The 26,142-nt window shown below is 37.4% G+C and overlaps 1 protein-coding gene across 1 annotated transcript in view; it reads right to left on the bottom strand.

Moving 5' to 3' along the window:
• Positions 1-12,386: 12,386 nt before the first annotated feature.
• grid1b (glutamate receptor, ionotropic, delta 1b) overlaps positions 12,387-26,142 on the bottom strand; it is a 486,415-nt gene continuing 472,659 nt past the window's right edge. Inside the window, exons 14-16 of the mRNA XM_067369520.1 lie at positions 24,281-24,447; positions 19,362-19,602; positions 12,387-12,803 (exon numbers count right to left, since the gene is read on the bottom strand). Of these exons, the coding sequence (XP_067225621.1) occupies positions 12,387-12,803; positions 19,362-19,602; positions 24,281-24,447 (825 nt within the window). The remainder of the gene's footprint in view (positions 12,804-19,361; positions 19,603-24,280; positions 24,448-26,142) is intronic.

Genomic DNA, 26,142 nt, shown 5'->3' with positions numbered 1-26,142 from the left:
TATATATATCAGTATCTCTGTTTGATTCAATACTTATTTTGTCACATTTAATTTAATTTAAATAAACTTCCAAACGTATTGCTCATTGTTAATGTTAGTTAAATGAATTAATAACTTTAACTAATTAAACTGTATTATGAAGTTTTACCCCTGAATTTGAATTTTAGAGGTAGGGTAGGCAATTTCAGAGAGGCTAGTAATATCAAGCTATCTTTAAATGCATGAGATCCCACCATCTTTTCAGAGCGCTCTTCAAAGTCACCCTTCCTTCAAAACATGAACGCACACAGCAGAATGGTGAACAGCTCTGGGTAGAAGGTCCCGGGTTGCCATCTCGTAATTACGGTTACGTCATGGCGTGAATGCAGCATAAGCTGTTTTGGTTCAGGAGGAACTATAAAAGGTGGCTGCTGTTTGTTTGTGGCACTCTGCGACTGACTGTCTACAACTCTGCTTAGCCTTACGGAAAGCACTGATGACGTGCAATGTCTACGTGAGCAGGGCACGCAGAGGTGTGCAAATACATACAGTATGTTGACAAGCAGGTAGGACATCATATCATTGCATTTCCAATGACTTCCACAGAAGATATATGTACATGTATTTAATATTTATTTAATAACCACTTCTATTATTGATTGCTATCAGGATGTGAAAAGAGTTTCAACCAAGTATAACAAAAGGTGTTTATATATATATATATATATATATATATATATATATATATATATATATATATATATATATATATATATATATATATATATATATATATATATATATATATATATATATATATATATATATAAAAACTGTTTACCCTACCTTTGATTTAATCAAGCTTTAATGAGGGTTAAACTTTGCTACATCTTTATAATTTTGACATTAATTTGATTATAGGTTTCTTTTTAGATATATACTGTTTATATCTCTTCATAAATCCACTTACAATTTAAATTTCATATTAATTCTCAAATTTATTTAGTCCCTTGCCACATCATCTTGAGGAAAGATGCGACTCATTTCTTTTTGCTAGCTACTGTATTTTTTTCTATCCTGTAATTATTTATAGTCATGTGACTATAATTTCATTAGTAGAATATTTCATAGCCAATCAACTTCCACAAAAAGGGTGCTGCATGGACATCACAAGGGAAGAGGCACCACAACTCTTGAACGTTTATGAAAGACACTTAAATATCCTAATTTAACAAAGGCCTAATCCTGGCTTAGGCCAAGCCCCGTCTGTGAAACCAGGCCAGAATGTTACAACTGTTGCATATTTGGAAATATGCCATATTTTGAGATGTTTCTTGAGCTGTCAAGAGAAAGCAATCTGTCCGAATATTACAAATCCGTAAAGATGACATTCTCTGGGTCAGAAGGGAAAGACATTTCATAAAATTACCCTGAAAATAACCACAAGAAAACATGATTGTTTTTTCCATATACATAGAGCATGCAAGAAAAAACAAAAACATTATTTACTGAAGACTGAGAAACCTTTAAAATGTATAAATATGTACAGTAGCAGAAATGGCCTTTCACACATCACTACTTACTCAGCTGCAGTATAAATGAATGTTTTCCACCTGATGTAATCTAACATGATGCTCTAAAGAGACGGTCTGAGTGATGTTATACATGGCGCCCCCAGCTGCTGCTGTAGAGGTGTTAATGAGCAGACTAGGGGATTGTCCATTCCATATCACATCCAGCTAATAAACAACATTTCTTGCTGTATGTATTAAAAAAAAAAAAAAAATGAAAATCCCCCAGAATGTTGTAAAATGTTATTTTCACTTTGATGATGAGGGTTATAATGTGTACATTCTGCTCAAAAATGTTAGGCTTAATTATTTTTCAGGGTGTAATGTGACAAAAGGTAATGATTTGCACAGGTTATGATTACTTTGTATAGACACTGTACCAGGGGCGTTTCCTCAAGGGAGGCAGTGTCTCCTCAAAAAAGTGATTGGATATGATCGGTTATGATTGGATATGATTGGTTCGTGCAATATTCCCCCCTTATGTTTTTGTGCATGTTCCCTGTTCGCGAATCTGTCTGAATGAAGACAGTTTTGTCGTTAATGGGAAGACTAATTAAAAAGTAAGTAAACAACTCAGCCACTTAGATATCACTGCTTTATATCATGTCAAATTCAAACTTGAAATGGTCTGAAAACATGATTGCTGTTTTTTTTTTTTAGCAATCAGATTGGTGAAATTAAAGGTACATCTTCTTGTTTTTCTGTGACCAGTGTGCACAAGCTTGATTACTGCTGAAAATAAGTTGACTATTAAAAAGAAAAGCTGAACATTAGTTCACAAATACTATATATTATTCAAGTTGTTACTGCCTTTAGTTATTATTTTGGAATAAATGTAGAAATGCATAAAAACACTAACTTGATGAGATGTATACTTGATTTTAATAAATAGAACATAGTGTAAAAATACAAAATAGAATTGTATTTGGTCTCTCTTTTTTATGTAATGTGTATTTAACCAGAACAATTAAGTGTAACAGGGACATAAATTTACATGGTCCCATTTTATATTAGGTGTCCTTAACAACTATGTACTTACATTAAAATTAATCATTTGATACAATGCACTTATTGTGTACATACATGTTTTTACATTGTACTTATATTTAAAAAAAAAAAACCTAATTACATCTTTAATTAATTTCAGTAATTACATTTATAATTACACTGTTGACCCATCCCTTACACCTTGACCCACACTTAAGGCGGTCGCACACCGGACGCGAAGCTCAGCGCCGTGCAGCACCGTGCAGTGCCGCGCCACGTCTTTAAAATTCGAATGCATTGTTTTCTATGAGAGTACGCACACCGTCGACGACATTCAGCGCCTGTCCACGGCGCCCAGCAACGACTCAGGAAGTTGTTTAAAATCCTGCCGCGCCACAGAGCGCCATGTACATTGTTTTACATTAAATGTATATTATATTTCTCTCAAATCGTCGTTAATGTACATACTGATTTCACCCTGTGCTGCAAGATACATTCTTAAGCCGGGTTCACACTGAGCGATTTATAATAGTCCTTTACGATGGTTGCTTGTCAGACTGTACGAACATGATCCTGATGTCACACTGTGGGATCTCAGCTGTCATTTATGTCAGATTGTACGACAGTAAAGACGCATAAACGGACGCGCGCATGAAAACTTGAGTTTTACATCATCAAAACATACACATTTGATGACAGTGAGCTGCGTTACACACGGGACTGAAATGGTGGCTAACAGCGACATCTCTGTCATTAATTTTGATCACGGCTTGTCTTGAAAAATGAAGACAATTTGACGTTCGTCGTAGGAGAAGTCACACTGGAGGATTGTGCGCCAAATCTTCTGACACTGCCAGAATTTCGTCTGAGGTAAAATTTGATTGCGACGGTCATTAACCGGCTGTCGGTGAACATGTCAAACTAGCGATCAAAGACAACAGATTTTAGGCTAGGATTATAGGAATCTTTTAGGATTTGCAAAATTTGTCTCAGACGACCAAATCGTGGCCAAAATCGCACAGTGTGAACCAGCCTTTAGTTTAACAGCTTGAATAAAGTCTAAAAATGTATAATAAACGTAGCATTTTCTTTCCTTTTGCTTTGTTGTGCCATTTTTCCATGTACACTAACCTAGGCATGTAACGTTTCCCTGTTGACGTAAAACACTCCCTTTGTGCAGCTCTTCTATCAGGAGTCGATTCAAAATTGAGCTCGCACGTATATAATGTGCGCGGCCGGTGTGCGATAACTGTGAGTTGTCAGAGATGCGACGCTGTGCGGCGCCGAGTTTCCCGTCCGGTGTGTGACCCCATTTAAACCTAACAATACCACCAAACCTAACCTTACCCATATCCACCTCAACAGCAGCACAAGTGTTTTGCAATACAATATGAACACAATATGTACTTATTTTTTGATGCAAATGCATAGTAGTTAAGGGTACCTAATAAAAAGTGGGACCATTTACATTTCCTCCTCATTTTAAAACACCACCACTGGGGACCAGGATTGGGAACCACTGCTTAAGTGCTATCTTCACAATTGTTCTTTGTCCTTAAAGCAGTTTGAAATTAGGCAGATGCAGTGGGGCTGCTAGTTACCCATGTCTGAGAAATGCCGAGGCTAAGAATCCAATAGTTTATGGCTCATGTGAGGCAAGATTGCAATTTCCCTGGAAGGTTGGTGTAATTCTGCCTTCACTTACTATCATAAATTTCTAAAGTTGTGTTTGCAGGTGTGTCACGTTCAAGTACTTTGCTGTCAGAAAGGGAAATTTCCTACTTCCCACTTCTGAATGTGCGATTGCAAGCGTGTCACGTTCAAGTACTGTCTTGTCAGAAAGGGATCATGTAGGACACCAGGTTTTTAAACCATATTTTTGGGGGTTAATCTTAAGCCAAAATCTGAAGCCAAAGTGTATTGATGGTATTTCCTTTTTAATAAAAGGTTGCATCCCAGTGTGTCACACCTGCTGGTAAATCCAGAGGGATGAGGCTTGAAGCTCAATAATACCTTAATAGAAACTAAAAAACAAACAGGGATAATCCAGTAACCAAATGAAGATATCCACCAAGTATCAATGTTAACAAAAGACAAAGAAAAGAAGAGAACTGATGGTCTAAATACATATTCAAACAAAGGAGCAAACGAGATAATTAACAAGGTGATTAACAAGGCACAGGTGAATGGGATGAACCAATGAAACACATGGGGAAAACTAGGTCACAGGAAAATGATCGAAGAGAAAATGAACACAATGAAAACAAGACAGAGCATAACAAAACCCTGACACAGTCATTGACAACCATATTACTTCAGTAATGTTTGCATTATTTTCAATTTCAAAAAATCCTACTTTACAGTATACTCACCCTCATGCTGTCCCTGATGTAGGCCTACTTGACGTTCTTTCTTCAGATGAACACAAACCAAGATTTTTTTTTTAAAATGATCACTCTCTGAGTCCCTATAATGCCAGTATATGGGATCCCAAAGTTGATGCTTCAAAAACCACATAATGTGAACACAACTGTAATCCATACAATCCCAGTTGATGAATCAATGTTGATGATGAACCCAGTCTTCTGAATATTTTGAACTTTTTAACTATAAAAAGTTTCCAGCTAACTGGGAGAAGGGAAGGTCACAATGTGTGTGCCACCTCTGATTTCAAATTCAATCACAACAGTGGAATGGAAAATTGCAATCTCCTTCTCATCATAGCACCCATTCAATAAACACTTTTTGTTTGGAATCTCTGCCCTTAGAGGGGGAAGCAGCAGGTAGAACCACACTCTGAGTCTTCATACATAACATCTACTAGAAATAATTTCCACCATTGTCATTAATACAGCTTTGATTCATTAGTGAATCTTTTTTGAGCATGTATAAAGGGAGTCTCACCTAGGGTGCCAAATGGGGAAGGACAAGCACTGTAGTTACTATAACTATCCCCCTTTACTGATGTCCGAGGCACATTAAAGGCAGGGTAGGCAAAAAAATTTGCTCCAAATTTGTTTAAACTTTCTATATATATCCATGCATAATTAAAATGTAAGAACTCTGATAAAAAGAGTATAAAAATCGAGTGACTCTAGACCGTTTAATCTGTATTAAACACAGCTCATTATTTCCATCCGGGACGAAACATAGGATTGGCTGAGGCGACTGTCACTCTCTCGCAACCATGGCAACCACCCTTTTGCCACACATGACCTGCCCACTTGCGCGCACACGTTTGATTTGGGGAATTCAAGAGGCATGGATCCTAGGAATACCAAAACAATAGCAGAGAAACAGCAAGCAAAATTCACAGTACCGGCCCATGCAGTTAGTGAAGGCAAACCAGGCAAAAAAAGGAAGACAGTAACAGTACAAGAAAAGGCAATGAACAAAAAGTCTTTGGATAAACAAAGAAATAAAACGCGAGTTAATATCGGCGTGGCTTTCCAGCGATGGCGAGAACTGAGAGCAGGATTGTGCACAGTTTGCACACATGCATCAATCGGCATTTATCATATATGCATCATATAACAGTGGCAGGTCCCGAGGTAGGCGCATATAACCACAGAAGGTCCCGAGGCAGGCGCATATAACCACGGAAGGTCCCGAGGCAGGCGCATATAACCACGGAAGGTCCCGAGGCAGGCGCGCATAACTGCGGCAGGTCCAGTGGCAGCTCCCCCTGCCACGCAAAGATTTTACTCCCTCTCAACTGAGGGAACTCAAGGGGCTGAAAAGTGACTCCTTGCTGGTTTTATTTCTGCTGGACAGATAAATCTTTCTTTTTGTATTTTGATCATACATATTTTTTTGTTTATTTTTTCATGAAGCATGTGTCATTAGCACACGTAGCTGCGTAATATAGCTAACATAACATTACTTAGCGAGCCGTAGTAGAGACGATAAATAATCTATAGGCCTAGCTCAAGATCATAGCTATAGTATTGAATTGTGCATAATTTTGCTTTAGATAACTAAATACATGTTTAACAGATAGTAGGCCTAACGTTACTCCGCATCTAGGAACTTTTCTAAGAACTATATTTACCCTCTGTCTAACTGTTTTACCATGTTCACCTGTAAGTTTACCTGCACGTTTTTTCCCCTTTGTTTTGTTTTTATATTCTCTACCTATGTTTACTGATGTCTTTATCTTGTATCTGTGTGTGTCGTACACACTTTGTTGTATGTGTGTGTTATTATTTTGTGTCTGCAATACAGTTGTGAGTTGATATTTGAGTGTATGTTACTCTGTTTATCTGTAGAACAACGTATATGTTATGAATCTTACACGAAATTCATCTTCATCACAGTGTAAATGATGGTAATGGAAAAATGCAACCTGTTTTTAGCTTTGCCTTATAGATAACTAGCTCGTTAGCGAATCAAAAAATATATATTTTAAACTTTACCAATATCAATATGCTAGCTTGATAGTGTACTAAAATATATCTTGTTTGTTTATCTTCATAATTATAAAGTTATTTTTATTACATGTGATTCTGACATGATGTCACTACATGCACTGTGCTCCTTCCTCTCCACTCGTCTTGATGCGTCTTCCAGCTCAGTGGTCGGAGTCGCGCGTTCATGCGTTTTGGGGCGGTGGCTTTGGAAGGAGCCCAGAAGGGAGGGGGTGGAGTGAATGGAAATAATGAGCTGTCTTTAAAACAGTCGTGAGAGGTCTACAGACACTCGATTTTTATACTTTCTTTTTCAGAGTACTTACATTTTAATTATGTATTGATATATAAATAAAGTTTAAACAAATTTTGAAAATAATTTTTTTTATACATTTTTTGCCTACCCTGCCTTTAAGAAAGATAGCATTTCCAATGCAATATGGTCACATTCTTTTTTTGGCTACCTTCATATTTTGTTTCAGTGATACTTTTTCCATCTGTATTAAGCTCTGATATGGGCCTACATTTGTCATTGTAGCAACATACTATTCATTTAGATCAAATGATTGCACTCATTTGATTATGATGAATAATAAAGATATTTGAAATGTTCATCTAATTCATGCAATAATAACCGCGTGAATTATTCTAATTATAAAGGGCTAAAGGGAAACAGCGGAGGACAGGCCAAGGAACCGAATGGCTTTGGCAGTGGAGGTGGGAGAGGGCGGCTGGGCGGGACCATCTGCGACAATGGAGACTTGGAGCTAGGCAGAGCCAATGGTGATGAAGGTGACTTTGTGCTGGACAACAAAGGCGACTTAGGGCTGGGTAATAAAGGGGAATTGGAGCTGGGTGGAACCAGCAGTGAGGATGACAGCTTTGGACTGGACTGGACCAGTGATGAGGAAGACGACTTGGGACTGGACTAAACCAGCGATGAGGAAGAAGACTTGGGACTAGACTGAACCAGCAGTGAGGAAGACATCCAGCTCAAATAATAATTCAGTGGAGACCCATTTTATTGTATACACCTCATTGATGGGAGTGTGGGAGGGGCTCCAATCCATCCCCTTGAACTCCATTAATAAAAGGTGTGTTCACCTTGAAGTGGTGCTGCGCAGACCGATTGGTGTATGAAATCAAAGTACCGTGAGAGCAATTCAAAAGCATATAAAGCTGTCTGCTCTATATTCACTCTCATTGTACTTTGATGCCATTGACCGATAGGTCTGTGCAGTACTGCTTTAAGCCAAATACATCTATTCCCTCAGTGACAGATGTGTGGGTGGGGCCCCAATCCATTCCCCAAACTGCACTAATATTCCATCAGTGACAGGAGTGTGGGAGGGCTCCAATCCATCTCATCAAATTTAAGAATCTTTGCTAAAGTTCCAGAAATGCTGAGGCCATGTCCTCATAAAATGAAGCTAATTAATCCCATGAAGAAGATTGTAATAACATTGTACCCTGACCTCCAGATAACTTTCTGTCATTTTATTACCATTGTTGAGATATATGCAAATTAGATATTGTTTGGGAAAAAACAATTCTCTTACATTTTATTGATGTCTTAATTTTATTATCTTTGATAATCAAGGTCTTCAGGATTACATACAGGTGAGTTTTATCAGGGTTGCAGCTAAACTCTGCAGAACAATGGCCCTCCAGGACCAAGTTTGCCCAGCCCTGTACTAGCCTATAAATTGTCATGCCTCAGTGCTAAATATCTGCCAGCAAAAGAAGAATTTATAACAACTCCCAAACATTTTACTTAGTAAATGGTGATTATTCATAGAATTTTCTTTTTGTGCAAGAAATTGAAAGTGCCTAACAACGCTTCTTACAGTAGATGTTCTAAAATCACTGTAAAACATGTCTTCTTTACTTATTACTTTATTAAAATTAAACCATTCACAGACTTTTAATATCTAACTTCCTGCAGGTAGATGTTGAGCAAAAGGTAAGCATTATAAATCTATGTTTATTAATCACATATTTTATTAAAGGTGCCCTAGATTGTTTTTTTTACAAGATGTAATAAAAGTCCTAGGTGTCCCCTGAATGTGTCTGTGAAGTTTCAGCTCAAAATACCCCATAGATTTTTTTTTAATTAATTTTTTTAGCTGCCTATTTTGGGGTATCATTAACTATGCACTGATTTTTTCAGCACGGCCCCTTTAAGAGATGCGCTTCCTCTGCCCCACAAGCTCTCGACTATATACATCGCATTTACAAAGTTCACACAGCTAATATAACCCTCAAATGGATCTTTACAAGATGTTCGTCATGCATGCTGTATGCATGCTTCAAATTATGTGAGTAAAGTTTTTATTTAGATGGTTACGTTTGATTCAGTTTGAGGCTATGCTCTGTGGCTAAACTAACATTACACACTGATTGAGAGATTTATAAAGAATGAAGTTGAGTTTATGAATTATACAGACTGCACGTGTTTAAAAATGAAAATAGCAACGACTCTCGTCTCCGTGAATACAGTAAGAAACGATGGTAACTTTAACCACATTTAACAGTACATTAGCAACATGCTAATGAAACATTTAGAAAGACAATTTACAAATATCACTAAAAATATGATATCATGGATCATGTCAGTTATTATTTCTCCATCTGCCATTTTTCGCTATTGTTCTTGCTTGCTTACCTTGTCTGTGCACAGATCCAGCCGTTAATACTGCCTTTCCTTGTCTAATGCGTCGAATGGGCTGGCATTATGCAAATATTGGGGTCATACATATTAATTATGTTACGTAACAGTCGGTGTTATGTTGAGATCCGAGTGTTTTCCGGAAGTCTTTTAAACAAATGAGATTTATATAAGGAGGAGGAAACAATGGAGTTTGAGACTCACTGTATGTGTTTTCCATGTACTGAACTCTTGTTATTCAACTATGCCGAGATAAATAAAAGTTTTCATTTGAGGTCACCTTTAATGTTAAATGTCACTTTAACTTGTGTAGTGTTTTGTATTTTTTATGGATAACATTTGTTCTGCTATTTTAAAATGCCCTGTTTAGGCCCCAAAACAGTCTCCATTAGGTCACTTTTGCTAAGATCTGAGATAGATTTTTATATTTATTTTAAATTTGGTTATAATTATTTGATATGTCACTGCAATGGATATGGTCTACCCATTTACTTCTTCAGAGAGTAACTGTGTTAAGATCTTAGAAAATCTTGTTTCAGGCAAGTTCCATCAACAGACTGCAGATGCATATCTTACTACACTTGATGAGCCATTAACTTATTTATTTCTGATGTTCTCAGTTCAGGAACACAATTGGTCCAAAAATATGAAGCAAAGAAAAGATAGAAAAGTACAAAAGCTTACTATGATGATTATCTATTATAAGTCAAAGAGTCTGCCGCTGTACGTAATGCACATAGAGTATCTTCAGTTGTACCTTCAAATGTACCCTACTGGCATCAACGAACATCTATATTTCTTCAAATTACAATTGCAAAATTACTGAAGCGTCAATCGAACAATGTAAACCATATTTCTTTATTAAAGATTAAGAAACTCCAAGCAGCATATTCATAAATAAAATAAGAGTCTCCCTTAGATGTAATGTTACAGACTATGCTATGATACTGTTATATTTCATGGAATATTGAATGTTTTTCTCTGAAATCAAAGGGGCACAAGTGTAAGGCAGTGAAGACACTTAACCCTACAAATTACACATCCTTACCACCACTGTCGGCATCTCAAAGCCACAGGTTGTGTTACACAGTGTAATATATCACTTTGGTTCACATTAGTAACTACTTGGACTTGTACAAAATATACACGATACAACCTTGAGTTTTGACTGACAAGCATGTGCAGGGTGAAATCTTCTCGGAAACTGCTCTATGTGCTCCAAGCTGACAAATGTCCTTTTCTTTGTTATTTAAACAACATCAAATTTCAGAGGCTCTGTAGGATGACAACAGGAAAATATGCACAGGTAGATGTAAATGTATAAGGTTGTTCTGGTTTAGGTCACAAACATAACACGACTGAGATTCATAATTCGTCCGAACCTCCCAAAAAACGATTAAAAAAAGAGCATGTAAAAAGAAATGTAAAAGTTTAATTGTACAGTAAAAAATAATTCATTTGTGTGTCTGGAGTATCTAGAATTGCCTGCAAGAGATGTTTGTCAAGTTGTGGGCATACTAACATGGCTTCATTTATACCAGGGGTCTCCAATCCTGCTCCTGGAGAGCTACCGTGCTACCGAGTTCAGCTCCAACCCCAATCAAACACATCTGAACCAGCTAATTAAGGTGTTCAGTGTTACTTAAAAATTACAGGCAGGTGTGTTGGAGCAGGGTTGGAACTGACGTCTGGAGAAAGGTAGCTCCCCAGGAGCAGGGTTGGAGACTCCTGATTTACACCAATCACATATTCCCCTTGCAACTCTTTAAAAAAAAGATATCACAAACAAGTAAATTATGAAAATCATTTCATATACAAGTTTTTTTTTTTTTGTCTATATAGTCTGTGATTTTTTTTTTTTTTTTTTTTTTTTTCCCAGAATGTCAGAAAAGCAATGATAATACAGCTCTTTCACAAACAACAACATGAACTAGTTTTAAATGTCCTTGATGTGATTCTGTTCTGTTATATTTTAGGAATATAATTGTTCTCTCTGGGCTGGTTGTGCTCACGGATTGATGGTCTCAAACTTTAATTATCTGAAATCAATTTTAAACCCAAGCTTTCTTCAGTGCTGTTGCTATAATCGCAAAGATTTAGTTTGTCCGTGATGACATTTCCGCACAAGTCACTGCTATACTATTTCACATTTTGAATGGTTAGCCTTTGTTTGATCAGTAAACCCACCAACAACATCAACTCGATGCAAACACATAAATCTTCATTAGTAATCAACAACCAAAACCAGAAATTGAAGCAAAATTAAAATGGCCTCACTGTTTGCAGGTTGAATAAGTTTTATGACTAAAAGGGGTGCATAATTATCAGCGCTCAGCTTTTGGGTTCCTACAGCCGTGTATGATCATCTAGTAACAAAACGTGGAGAGACATCTTTTATTTCGGCACTTAGAAAACAATCACAATGAATTTGAGTGTTTACCCATAGAGAACAAAATTCACAAAGCCATTCAAACAGTCGTTTTGAATTATGTTTATATGTCCTTTTTTTTGTTGTTCATTTGTTTTTATAACTCAACTTCAAAAATTGAGAATATTCAAAATACACTTTTACTTACTTTGCTCTTTCAGCATTTACAAATATGTACAAGAAAAAATGATTTCTCATGTTTTCATTTTTTTCATAATAAAAATCTCTACGTACTTTTTTTTTCTTTTTTACTCTTTGTACACCGCCACAGTTTCCCAAGCTCCAACTGCACCTCGGCTTTCTTCCTTTGAAAAGCAAGTATGAGGCAGCCTATGGTGACGATGGCCTTAAATGGACGTACTATGCTCAATAGCTTCTGGGATGGGTCCTCCTGGTACTGGCTGGTAGGACATTGGCATGGGCGTCTTGGCGGGACTCTGTCGGAACAGGCCCCCGTTGGGAGCCCTGTGTTTGCATTGGATGGATGGAATGGTGGAGCTGCTGAGAGGAAGGGGTAGGGTGCTGCCAGGACCCTGGGCCAGCGTCCGGCCCACCCCATGAGCTTGATCCGGGAGGAAGGTGCTCACAGACAGGCCCGTGCCCGGGTAGTCTCGCACAGCCTCCCGCTGCTGGCTGGGCGGCATGCTGCCGATGTCCAGGGCAGAGATCTCGATAGATGGTGCGGGGATCTGCTTGTGTGCCATGTCCTCGTCCATAAGACTGTTCATACGCCGATGCACCTGTTCCAGGTTCACCTCCTTGTCCTAGAGAGGGTGAGAGAAGAAAGGAGGGACAGAGAGGCTGAGATCTGCTGGTTCCAGGATGTTTTTTTGTTTGTTTTGCTTTTAAGCTCCATGCAAGTAAGGCTTACTTCAGTTACAGCAGGGTGTGTTGCGGGTGTATTTACTAAAACGTCCAATTGGAAAGTTTAAATAGTAGGGCAAGGTTTGAAAGAAGTTTTATAGAATGTGCACCTTGAAATCAAATTTGGCCAGTGGGCATTTAAAATAATAATGCTTGAGTAAGACTGAACCTGCCATTACAATCAATATCAATAACACCATTAGTGCTGGAGCCAACCTGCATTTCATAACATATCACTGTTAAAATATATACAAATTGTTATAATTGCTAAAATGTCTTAGCATAAGTTAAGATAGCATAAGCATTTTAAAAGCTTGTACTTTTTAGTTAAATGCCTGAAACATTTCTAATATGTTAATGATAATTGTCCTGGATAACAATACATCTGCTTTAATAGCACAAACATTTGATAGTAACACTGTTAAAGTTGCACAAGTACTGTATTTACCTTTTTATTTATTTAAAATTTACCATTTTGTTAGTGTGATCTTATTGTTTCTTATAATTTCTTGAATACTAATGAACAATCAGAAAAAATAAGTACATTTTAAGTGTTAAATCCAGATCTAGATAAAAACAATAAACAATGCATGCATGCATGTCCAGGGGCCAAAAATCAAGCTGTGGAATGTTTTATGCGCATAGAAAGGCAACTTTACTTTCCACTTTAAATTCAAGTAATTTGCTCTATCATCGTAAAAAATTATGCTGTATTTAAAATAAATAATTATTATCAGACCCAAAGATATACCATAATAACTAAGCAAGGTGTGGGTCATCTTTAAAGAAAATTTATTTTAGGTAACATTATCTGCAGTGGTATGGTGTTCCAAGCGGGTGATCTGTGATTACTCTGTTCCAAGTGAGAAATCACGCCCAAATCTTAATGGTATTATAAACAAGTATGTTTAACATATACACCAACCTCTTAATTTACATTTACCTATGCAATTTTCCATAAATATGACACTAATTAAAAATTGTGGTGGTTTTTAACAATTATTCACTTTTAACAAATAATCACCATAATGCACACAAAACATACATTTGCGTTAGGAAAATAAAAAGTATGACTGAAGTAACAAGCAAATGAAAGCTAAGGTTGCTTCCCCAGTGCCAATGCCTAATGCAAGCATACATAATTATTGTCTTAGGCCAGGGGTGCAATTTTTTATTTTTTTTGGTGAGAAGTGGTTAGGTTTAGGTTAAGTGTGGTGCTCAAAAATATTCATAAAAATATAAAAAATATATATAAAAAGTATCATTTCTACCTTTACAAATACTGTATATGCAAATAATTAAATGCTTAATATAAAAAGCAATGTTCTTTACAGATAAACTCAAATTTGTATACATTTTAGCAAGTAAAATTATAAAGATATTTTAAGAAACTAGCTTAATGAGCACAGAAATATGGATGCACTTCGCATCAGTTATTGGCTGACAGTGTTGGAGATAGAAGTTGCTTATCATCAACACGTGTTTAATAGGAAGAATGCCCAGATAGTGTAATGAGAGTGGCAACTTCATCTGTAAATAAATGTTTCCTGAAATAATTCTTAGTTAATGCATATTTAGAAGAACATATGATCATAAAACTATTGCGTTGCAGAGAAAAAATGAAATGGCTTCTTTGCTGGAACACAATGTCATTGAAAATAATAGATCACAGACATAAATGGAGAGACCTAGTTAGCCTATAGGTCCCTTTTGTATTTTTTTTCAAAGCAGAAACACACTTTTCTTTTTGTAATCATTGCAAAGAAATGCAGACTGACTCCAGAGTCTATCACACTCACTGTAAGGTCACACACTGTTACACAAAATTATTTGTTAAGCCCTCACAACAAACTCAAATATGTAGATTAATGAAGCAATGCAGCAAAAAATGCAAAGACTCATCAGAGAGTAATAAAGCTCTAAAGCAGAAGTTAGATTTGGAATTGCAAAGTAATCGCACTGTGTAAATTAGTCTGTCATGTTAGTTTGAAGAATACTTTTCATTACAGATATTTTCAAGGGGACACATGCCTCCACACATTCTCACAATCTCATCATAGTTCAGTAATCCTATTTGTCTTAACTAATGAGGAGAGGAATAGGGTGAAATGTTAAGGTATAATGATATAAGATGTAATCTATGCAAGAAGAAAAAAAAAAAAAAAAAAAAAAAAAAAAAATAAATAAATGCAGACTGTTACCGAAAAAATGAACTCAAGATAAGGAAACTCAGGGAAAACATTTTTTTTTTTTTTTTTTTTTTTTAAACTACACACTTTTTCCAAAACACATCTGATTTCTGTCAGGCTCTAGCCACCTTTTTATTGCTTCCAATGGAGAGTTGAATGGGTACTGTGAAGAATTCAAAGTCTATTTGGGGATGCAAGATTTTCAGGTCCGATTAGCGCTTTTGAATGAACTAAATGGTCGACTAGGCAGTATGTAGTCTCAGCTTTAGACGTCACGCCCACAGATCATTGGCTGAATGTCTGATGCATATGGTACACAAAATTGGAAACACTTTATGAGTTTCAAAGTTTTCATTTGATTGGTTGAATTCTACTGGATTTCTGGGAGATGCGTATGTGTTTTTTTTTTTTTTTTTTTACGGTCTCCCTGGAAACTAAGCCGTTGTGGCGCAAAACCACCTCATGGAACAAGAAAGCTGTCGTGTTTATATCTGTGGCAATGAACGCTTATCAGGATCAACTAAACACTGGATTTTTAAAAGGATGTGAAGGATGTGAAGGCACAGACTCGGTCAAATACTTCTTAGAGTTTTGCACGCCAATCGGTTATTGTAGGGACATCATCTTTACATTTTCATTATCTTGAAGCCGAACAAAACTGTCAGTCAGCCGGTCTCTGAGTGGTCTTTGGCCAATGAAAGCTGCTATGGAGTCCAGACCTTTTGAAGGTCTGGCTATGTGAGACTAGGCAGATATGTGACTTCCAGACCAGATGCAATGTTCTTCAGAAAAAAATAAATAAAATAAAAATGCACAGTGAGTTACCAACACTCCAACAATTTTTTTTTTGTTTGTTTGTTATACTTTATCCTAAACACCTTCCACTACTGGTGTCATATTTCACTAAGAAATATATAATTTGCTGCAGTAGGAGGTCACTGTGGGTATTTTTAGTATACAATAAATTATGCCTCAAAGCATGCCTCAGAGCGTGCAGATGAAACCCAATAAACACGGTCATGTTATCTTGCTATCAGAGGCGGATGCCTGCTGTTTGGGAACGGAGTCATGTAAGACAGTTCTGGAAGGTCATTATGTCGAAGCACTTTGACGACAGACTTTAAGGTTAGTACAGTTATGCCATCCCATCACCAAAGTTCCATGACTTTTTTGATGCGCATTATATTTATGTTATGTTTTCTTATAGGGTTAAAAAAATTAATTAGCCTCAATTGAGTGCAAAAGTGTTTTTTGAATTTATGCGCATCTGGGCATTTCCATCCAGCGGTTTTTATGAAATATCCCAAAGTGCGCATAGAAATAGTTGGATGGAATAATAATGATCATGTAAGTTGATCTATAATGGACGATGGGCACTGCCATGTTAGTTTTCAGAATTACAACATAAATTCATCCACTTCTCCTGAAAGTCATGAAAGTAAGTGGCCGGTGAACTGTGAGCAGACTAAATTTACACAATGTGTATCTGATGTGAAACCGTATTTGTCCATCTCTGACTCAATGGCAGCCAAAGCACGAAAGAAGATTTGAATTTAGCAGTTCATGATGTGATGTACTGAACATTCTAATCACACTGGTGTGATCAAACTCTTCAGGGACCAACCAGCCTAGATTAATAACACCGGAGTGATCGTATGTGTCAAAGGGTTAAAAAAGCATCTCAGGATGTATCTCAAGCACCTCCAGAATGCACAGAGCTAGAAACCACTCAGACAAGTCAGTTTTCATTCCCATACTTCCATTTGTCTTATAGTTTTCTATTATTCTAAAATGTGGAAAACAGTAATAATACTGAATAAGTAGACATGCCCATACTTTTGACTGAGAGTATCACCAACTCTACAACATCCATTAAAAATCAAGACAACCTAATCTTTCTCAAAAGTACTGATTTCAACAGTCTTCTTAATTCAGTAGTTCTGCAGACTGTAGTTTTACAGATCTTTCACTGTAGCTTTCATTCACATACAAATTGCAAAACTTTTAAAATGCATTCTTGCTTCTGTATGCAAATTCATTGTGCATCATTTTTAAGCATCATTGTGCATCATTTTTTGAGATGTTTAGCCATTTAAATGATATATACCTACATCACTGATTCATGAAAGAAATCCACACTAATTAAATCATCACTGCCACAAGTAGTGGAATTCGTATTGAACTATGTTCGTAATCATGGCTTCATGCCTCAACAAATAAATGGCACCAATTAAGTGCCCTTAACACTAATTTTGACTGAACTGGAAAATTATTTATCATCATTAATGTGGTATTGTGCTAAAAATAAATAAAAATAAATAATAATAATAAAAAAAAAAAAAACTAAAAAAGTGTTCAATGCAGGAAAAGCAGGGGCGTAATTCTAAACCCAATAGAACAACTAGGAAGATGAATCTGCTAAATGAGACAACTAAAACGCAAATAAATAAATAAATAAATAAAAAATACTAAAAAATATTTAATGTTAGATGGCTTCTACATCTGGTCCTGTTAATTCCCAGCCAATCAAAGAAGAGGCCTACAATTCTATTCTGACCTGTGTCAATAGCTTCTGCTTCATCCCAGTCTCTTTCTCTGTCTGTCCAAATGTCCTTGCTCCCCTCCGATGAAGCAGTAGCAATATCATTATATGTCAATGGACCAGAAACCCTTGCCAGTCTGTAATCCTTAGTAACCTGCATGAGATCATAAACAAATGAAGAATAAATGTAAAATAGAAAATGTAGATAAATAAATCCATAAAACTTGTCCACATTGACATATAATTGCAACAGGAGGTCACACAGTAAATTACTAGGGATTATTGACTGTTTGGGGTTTGATTTAGTTCTTTTGGGGTGGCTCTTTTTTTTTTTTTTTTTTTTAGGATTACTGAGCAGACAGACTCATGCAAGCACCCAATTTGCCCACACTTTATTTTATGGATCCACATCAACCCTGTTCCAGTTTATTACATGCAGTTTCCATCGGCAGTGGATGAGGCTTTGGAAAGCTTATAAAAGAGAGGTTATAAAGTGAAGTAATTATTCAGATATTTAGAAATAGGTGATTTGAATAGAACAGTGAATTGCCATCTTGAAGGCACATTTATGGATATAAAGTGTTGTCTAAAACACTAAAACAGAAAGAGCAAATTAAAAAAGAGAAAAAAGAGAGAAGAGACTACAATTAAAAGGTTGTCAAAGATCTACGGAATTTTCTAGTGTTGAATACTGGCTAAAGGGAATCATTTTTACAATTTTGCCACTGCCAAGATGCAAGGTACTCTGGAGAAAAAAAAAAAAAAAATCAGCTGAAAATGTCTTAATTTGGATGTTCAAATCATTTAACATAGAGTAATATGATTTAGCCTCATTGGGCATTCTGGAAGGCAAAAAGAGTATACTATTCTTACTTTGGATTCAAAGAAAAAATGTTATTGGTGGAATATAGTTAGCTCTGTTCCAAACTCCTTTTGAGCTGTTGGCTTAGACACATTTCAATGTGTCATAGGTGTCACAGTGTAAAAGCTGCTGCAAAAGGCATGTTTAGATACCTTCTTTTGGTCAAAATCTAAAGCATTATTGCATTTATCATTTACAGAGATGACATTCTCAGAATGCAGTACAATGAGCTCATTGAAAAAAATCATCCAAAATATTGGACAAGTTGAGAGACAAACACGTTGATTAAATATACTGCATTCAGTACCAAAAAAAGTATTAATAAAATGACAAAATATTTGTATGCTATGTATTTTTATGCTTATTAGAGTATAACAATTTTAACTTACAGATATACTGGATTGCAATATTGGAATAAAATGTGAAAAGGCTCAGTGAGCTGAATTATTTGTGTGCTGCACAGAGTTGATTCTTTTTTTTAAAGAGCGTTTTAGATCAATCATTGAGGTTCTATTTCAGTTAGGATGCTACCTCGGAAGATAGCTGCTTATAAAAGACAGGCTTTGAAGCAGAGCTTTTGCTTTCTGAAATGGTCTCCGCAATCATACCTTATTAGTAAATGTGAAATTCTAAACTGTGAAGCCTGCTTCATCAAGGGCACTCTGCACACCCCAAGCACAGATAAAATCTGTTATGTTTAAATGGATGGGGGGGGGGGACCAACTTTGATTTCATCAGGGCACACCTATAACTGTGTGTACTGGAGCTCGACTAAATCGGGGCTCGCGTCTGCTGCGGGATCCTTAAAGTAGAGTGTGGCAGTGTCCTCTCCCTGCTCTGTCTTCCGCGCCCTGAGCTCGGTCACCTCTTTGTGCTGCTCTTGCCGGCAGCGATTGCTGTTCCACCACATTTCCAGGGCGGCCACCAGACAGGCCAACAGGAGCCCCGCTGCTAGGATGCAGAAGACGCCGGCGAAGCTATGCAGCTTGAGCGAGCGACCGTCCGGTTGGGCATTACTGTGGCTGTTGAGGTCGCAGCGGCCAGTCCGAGGCCACCACTTCTGTTTCAATACATCCAGGTCTCCTTTCTCCTGCAGCTCCAGAATCCTGTGAGAGATGAAAACCGAGTGTACTTATTTTATGTTAAGTTTTACATATGTCTTCTTTATTTCCTCTCAAATATTCTGAATGCAGCCTGTGCAGAAAACCTGTAGGTGCCTCTCTGCCAATAGCATGAGCCAATAGCAAGGCTATTTTTTTTTTTTTTTTTGGACCAATGGCAGATGAGGGAGTGTTTGATATACTGTTTGAAAACAGTAATTAATAGTATTTGCAAAAGCAAGCATTCACCCAGAACAACCAAACCGATCTTACAGGAAAATGTAACTATTTTATGACTTGGACATTTTGTATGTCACCCCTAAACTTAGCCACCACTGTACAAAAAATTATGAATGAAAATTTACAAATTCAAATGAATTAGAAACCCAAATTTGCCAACACATAAAAAAGATAAAAAATTGCCATATGACTGTGTTGAAACAATTGCAACAGTTGCAACCACCCAGCAACACCTTAGAAGCTATTCATAACACTATTGGAACAGCAGGGCAATGGCCTAGCAAACACCCAGAACACTCTTACATCATGGATGGTAAGTTCTACTTGGGCAAACAACATATTTTCAAAAAAAAAAAAAAAAAAATGTAATTTTTGCTAATCCGTTTTGTGCCACTATATGCACAGAAATCACTTGCAGCAGCTTAATGCCTCACCTTAAAGGGATAGTTCACCCAAAAATGAAATTTTGATGTTTATCTGCTTACCCCCAGTGCATCCAAGATGTAGGTGACATTTTTTTCTTCAGTCGAACGCAAATTATGATTTTTAACTGCAACCGCTGCCTTATGTCAGTCAAATAATAGCAGTAGATGGGAACTTCAACTTCAAAAATAAAACTTGCTTAGACAAATCAAAATTAAAACCTGCGGCTCGTGAGGACACATTAATGTCCTAAGACACGAAACGATCGGTTTGTGCGAGAAACCGAACATTATTTATATAATGTTTACCTCTAATAAGATTATAATTGCGGTATTATGCATGAGGAAGTATCACTTCCCTTGCCTCTGTCTCTTGTCATTCAGAGACATATCGTTGGTGTTCGTTTCCTCAGTGCTACAACACAATGTGTTTTCCTGCGACACGACCAGAGCAGAGGTTTGTGTGCATGTGAATTGTTTGGCTGTAATCTACCAACACAAATGGAAAATATGTTTGCGTGAGATCGCATTACAGCAGAGAATTCAAATGTCACAAAATTGCGGCTCATTCACCTCTGCCTGCTCTAGCTGGGTTCAAACACACGAGCCGTATGTAGGCTATGTTTTCCCCAGCAAAGCATCACGTGTTGTTTGTATTTTGCTCGCGATGCGGTCAGAACTGGAGTTTGAATAAGAACACATGAAAAATACGACTGTTATGCTATAAACGCGGAGCTTCGCGTTGTGTTTAACAACACTAGCCACGTGGCACATAGCTCATACAGAATAAAGTATTTAAAATAAAGTAAAGTGTTTAAAGTTTTTATTTCACACATTCTCCTGAACCAAACATGAACCAGCATGGTGTAGCCTAGCACACATATTTCATCAAGTCTTCTTCAAATGAATTATACGTGCAAACTGGACACTGATACATCTGAATGCGACGACACGATTATTATATTTGTTGTCATTTTCTCCGTGCTCATATATTAATATTCATTATTCTGTATAATGAGTGTGTTCTATGTCTGTGCTTCATTGGTTGTTCTCTCCCCTCTTCTCCTCCTCTACACTCCCACTTTTCCAGAGCTTTACATGCCCATTTTAACAGAGTTTTTGTAGCTTTGAGGTGTGAACGACTAGGGTAAAACACTTCACTGTAACCCTGTTCCCCGAAAAGGCGGGAACGAGAAGCTGCGCTTTATTCAGCACTGTGGGAACATCTTTAGTCGTGACCAGCTGTGAATATATGTGTAAAACAACGTCAATGAAGTTGACCTATATTTACAGCCTTGCGTGACGTCATTGGAATGCACCGTGAGCGAGGCTATAATTAGATGTGCCACCTGTACATCAGCAGATATTTTGTCTGAAGAGCAGTCCAGGGCAATGAAGCGCAGCTTTTCGTTCCCGCCTTTTCAGGGAACAGGGTTACAGTGAAGTAACCTGGGCGTTCCCTTTCAAAGGCTACACTCTAAGCTGCGCTTTATTCAGCGCTGTGGGAACGAGAATACCCACGCCGCCGCACTGTGTGTCCGGGCCCCCTGGCTGTGAAGTGTGTCACAAAGCACAGAGAGTCTCAGACACTAGCTTGTGATGTCGACTCAAGGACATGAGAGCCCGGAGTAACATGAACATCCAAACTATAAAACCTTATGAATGTGTGCGGTGAGGACCATCAAACATGTTGCAAGGGAGCGCCCCCTGCCAAAGCTCTAGAAGAGGCAACTCCCCTGGTGGAATGAGCCCTAATACCCGTTGGCGAAGTGTGACCACGCGTCTCATAGGCAAGGGCAATAGCATCTCTCACCCAATGTGACATGGTCTGTTTCGTGGCGGCCGCACCCCTGTTATGGCCGCCATAACAAACAAACAGTTGCTCTGGACATAAGTCTGAAGAGCACGGACTGGACACAGTCTGTGAAGTCTCTCCTGCTCCGGCGTGCATAGTCTTCAAGAGTGACCGGATGCAAGTTCGAGAAAGGAACTTTAGGCAGATAGTCAGGATGAGGATGCAAAATAGCTTTCACCATACCTGGGGCAAAGTCTAAGCAGGATGGCACAATGGACAGAGCCTGCAGATCCCAAATTCTTTTCAAAGAAGTTATAGCCATAAGAAAGTGTTAACAGCTTAACAGCGTTAACAGCTTGTCAGAAACTGACTCTAATGGTTCAAAGGGGGTCTCAACCAGGCCCTCTAGGACTATTTCTAGGTCCCATGAAGGGATTCTAGAAGGAGGTCTAAGCCGCCTAGCTCCTCAAACGAAGCGAGAGAGCAGGACATGCTTGCTCAACGGTACCCCGTCAATCAGAGTGTGGCAAGCCGAGAGAGTGGCCACATAAACCCTGAGAGATAACTTTTCCTGCAGGAAGTCCAGAACTGTAGCAATTTGGCAGTTTACTGGATCGGCATTGTGCGCAGTACACCATCTTTCAAAGACAAGAGGGAAAGAGAGAAATGATAGATGCTTTGAGACAATAGTTCACACAACTTCACAGAGTAGCCTCTGAAGACAAAAGACCTGCTGATGTACAGCTGGCACATCTAATTATAGCCTCGCTCACGGCGCATTCCAATGACGTCAAGCAAGGCTATAAATATAGGTCAATTTCATTGATGTTGTTTTACACATATATTCACAGCTGGTCACGACTAAAGACGTTCCCACAGCACTGAATAAAGCGCAGAGTGTAGCCTTTGAAAGGGAATAGGGGGGTTTCATGACCCCCCTAAAAAGTAACTTACTCACTGCTACCTTAGTTAAATATCAACATTTTAAACCTTTGCTTGTAATGATATAAATAGACATGGGAAGGTAAGGACATGTGTAAATAAAGAAAAAAGACTTAAGTCTCCATTTTGTCAGTTAAGGGCATATTTTACTTTACAAGTAATACAGGTGTTTTAATTTCTTCAATAAAAAAAAGCATCATATACAGAAACATGCAAGAGGGCTGCCAAAAGACAAGGGTGGTAGAGAGAACATATAAGGATGAACCACAAAGCAAAATAGTAAGATAAATTCTTCACTTAAGCGGAGATGACATTATGGTTCACTGTGTAATAACCTGCAAGCTTCCTTCCAGCTGCCTCAGAGTACATTTCCACCAGTTGCCCCAGGCAAAATATTATTTTGGAGATGTTTACCATTCTTTTAGAAGATGACAGAGTGTGGAATGGAAATTAGGAGTAAGGGAATAAACAGGAATGGGGAACAAACAAACAAAAATTAGTTATAATTATAAGACATAAGATTATATATGATCTTGCTGTTATTACTCTAATGCATAATGGTGAGGGGGTCTTAATGAGCCTACAAATGGGCTTATGTTTTAACTAAAATATAAATGTCACAACATGGCTCTTCTATTGAGGAAAGAAAGTTACGTTTTCGTCTGCACACATCACAAGTGTTAGGTATTGCTAGTGGTTGGGTCATGTTAACATATTCCAGAAAGATCAATAATGACTGAGTGAGAAGGCACCAGAAGATCACTACCCAGCTTTATGAAATCCAACAGCAACACAATTTTACAGTCTTAATTGGTTACAGTCTTAAGTGATTATATGCAGCTTTTAGGCAGTCTGCTGGCATCTGTTACATTCACAAAGGGATCAATTTGTATAATGAGTCTAAAACTAAACCTGAGAAACAACAGGTAAGGTAAAATCAAGGGTTTGTGTGCAATAAAGAATGATTTGAATTGTGGGAAATTCAAAGCACCAGTGAAATTGCTAGTCGTTTATTTGGTAATTGGAATATATAATCTCTTTTTATATAAGAAACTTGTGGAATAATGTGAGATATTTTTCTCATTTGCATGACACACAGAGTTTTTTTTTTTCTTTTCATCATACAAATTCTCCAAAGCATGGTCAACTTGTAATAATTATGACAACAGCTTTCACAAACTCCAGAGAATGCCTGACCAATAGACTCCAGACATACTCCACACACCATCTGCATGTTATTCTTTAAGAGGTAAAACCTAAAATATTTTAGACAGGCAATACGCACTTTTGGGAGATGAGGTCTCGGTAAGGACTCCCATGCTGCATGGCGATGCCGTAGCCTTTGCTGCTCATGCTGTTGCCAGATACAGTGATGGTGCAATCGTCATCTGTCAATGCTGCATACTCCACCACGGCCATGTCCCACAAAAATGCGTAAGGTCCTTTTTTGGCCTGCAGATAAAAGAAATGACTTCATTTCATAGAGATTTCAGACCAACATGCTTGAATAATCATCTTTTAAAGGTGTTGACATTGCAGTCTTAAGGCCCATACACAGTAAGAACAATAACTATAACAATCACTATAACAATAACTATACTGGCGTTAACCCAATGTGCAAAAACTGTTTAAGTGCATGCTGCGGTTATGTACATTTAAAGCACACTGTTTTAAATGCTCAAGCTGTTTATAGTTGGGTGGATTCTGTTTGGCTGTCAATGTTTTTATCGTTCATCAGCTGAAAAAAAAAAAAAAAATCTTTCTGAAAGTGATTCTAACAATATCTTTTCTTTCATTTGTTATTGTTTTAGCTGTGGTGTGGACTTCCCTATTCTCATAGATTTACAGTAGAATGATTATTATAAATGTATAGTTATAGTTATCTTTATAGTTTTTTTTTTATTTTGTTTTGACTGGTTATAATTATAGTTATAGCAGACTGTTATAGTTATTGACTTACTTTCATTATATTTTCAAAAGGTATTATTATTTCATCATTGAAATCATACTCTGGAGGCTAATCTTGACTAATCTATTGAGTTCTTTTCTCGTTCAAAGGAGCTTCACTGATCTCAACGTGCCCTCATTGGCTGATTCAAAGGATTTCACATCCTCAACTCATTATGCACTTTCTTCCTCAAACTCCTCAAGTCTTCCTCTTTGATCTTTTTAAAGTTGTTTTCTTCGATTTTCACAAGAACTGACATTGAATGACCGTTGTTCACTTCAAAAGGGTACATTAAGAACTTTTAAAAGATGACCTGAGAGAAAAGCCTGATATCAGATATCAGCTTTAAATGTTAACAAAACATAAAAAAATACTGTCTCTGTGGTATACAGGGTGGTGCTACGCACTGACATTTTTTGAGAAAAAAAAAGAAAAAAAAAAGAAGCATTTTTTTATGGTTATACATGCTAACACAAATTTCAGAGGAAAAATTTACCAGTATTTAACTTAATCAGCAAACCTTCTTTATTCAGTGTCTTCTATAATAACCGGGTTTTCATGTTTTATGGGTACTTATCATAGATATGATTTTTAAACTGTACAAACTGTATTCTATCCCCTTAAACCTAAACCTATACCTAAACCTACCCATCACAGAAAAATCATCAAACATCACATAGTATGATTTATAAGCTGTTTTCTTCATGGGGGCCAAAAATGTCCTCACAATGTAGGGTTTACCAGGACCACACACACACACATTGGGTTTCCATGTTTTAAGGAGACTTTCCACAGACAATGTTCCCTTTTGAGGGAACTTCACGCTGCATCAGAAGTTGTCGCTATGGGAACGCTTCTGCATGATTGTGTTTTGAAGCACGTGTGGGAACACTTCCTATAACACCTGATGTACTGTACTTGTTACATCATATAGGATTAGCATCTATTAGTCTCTCTGTTTATCCCGAGGTTTACCATAGTCAGCTGGATCCGGGCTATATCCGATGTCAGTTGGAGGATCTGCGCCTAAACATGACCACAACGTATCCCTGAGGTGTCAGCAGAGATTGTGTCAACTAGACTATCCTATGTAAATGCCTCAATGACACGATAGCCAGTGGCACTGATCTCAACAAACAAACATCTCCATACCACATGAGGAATCCGATCTTCAACCAGATGGAACTAGATTGAATATT

This window comes from Chanodichthys erythropterus, chromosome 19 (assembly GCF_024489055.1).
Source record: "Chanodichthys erythropterus isolate Z2021 chromosome 19, ASM2448905v1, whole genome shotgun sequence".
In the NCBI taxonomy this organism is placed as follows: Eukaryota; Metazoa; Chordata; class Actinopteri; order Cypriniformes; family Xenocyprididae; genus Chanodichthys; species Chanodichthys erythropterus.
This window is presented reverse-complemented; position numbering and strand designations above follow the sequence as displayed.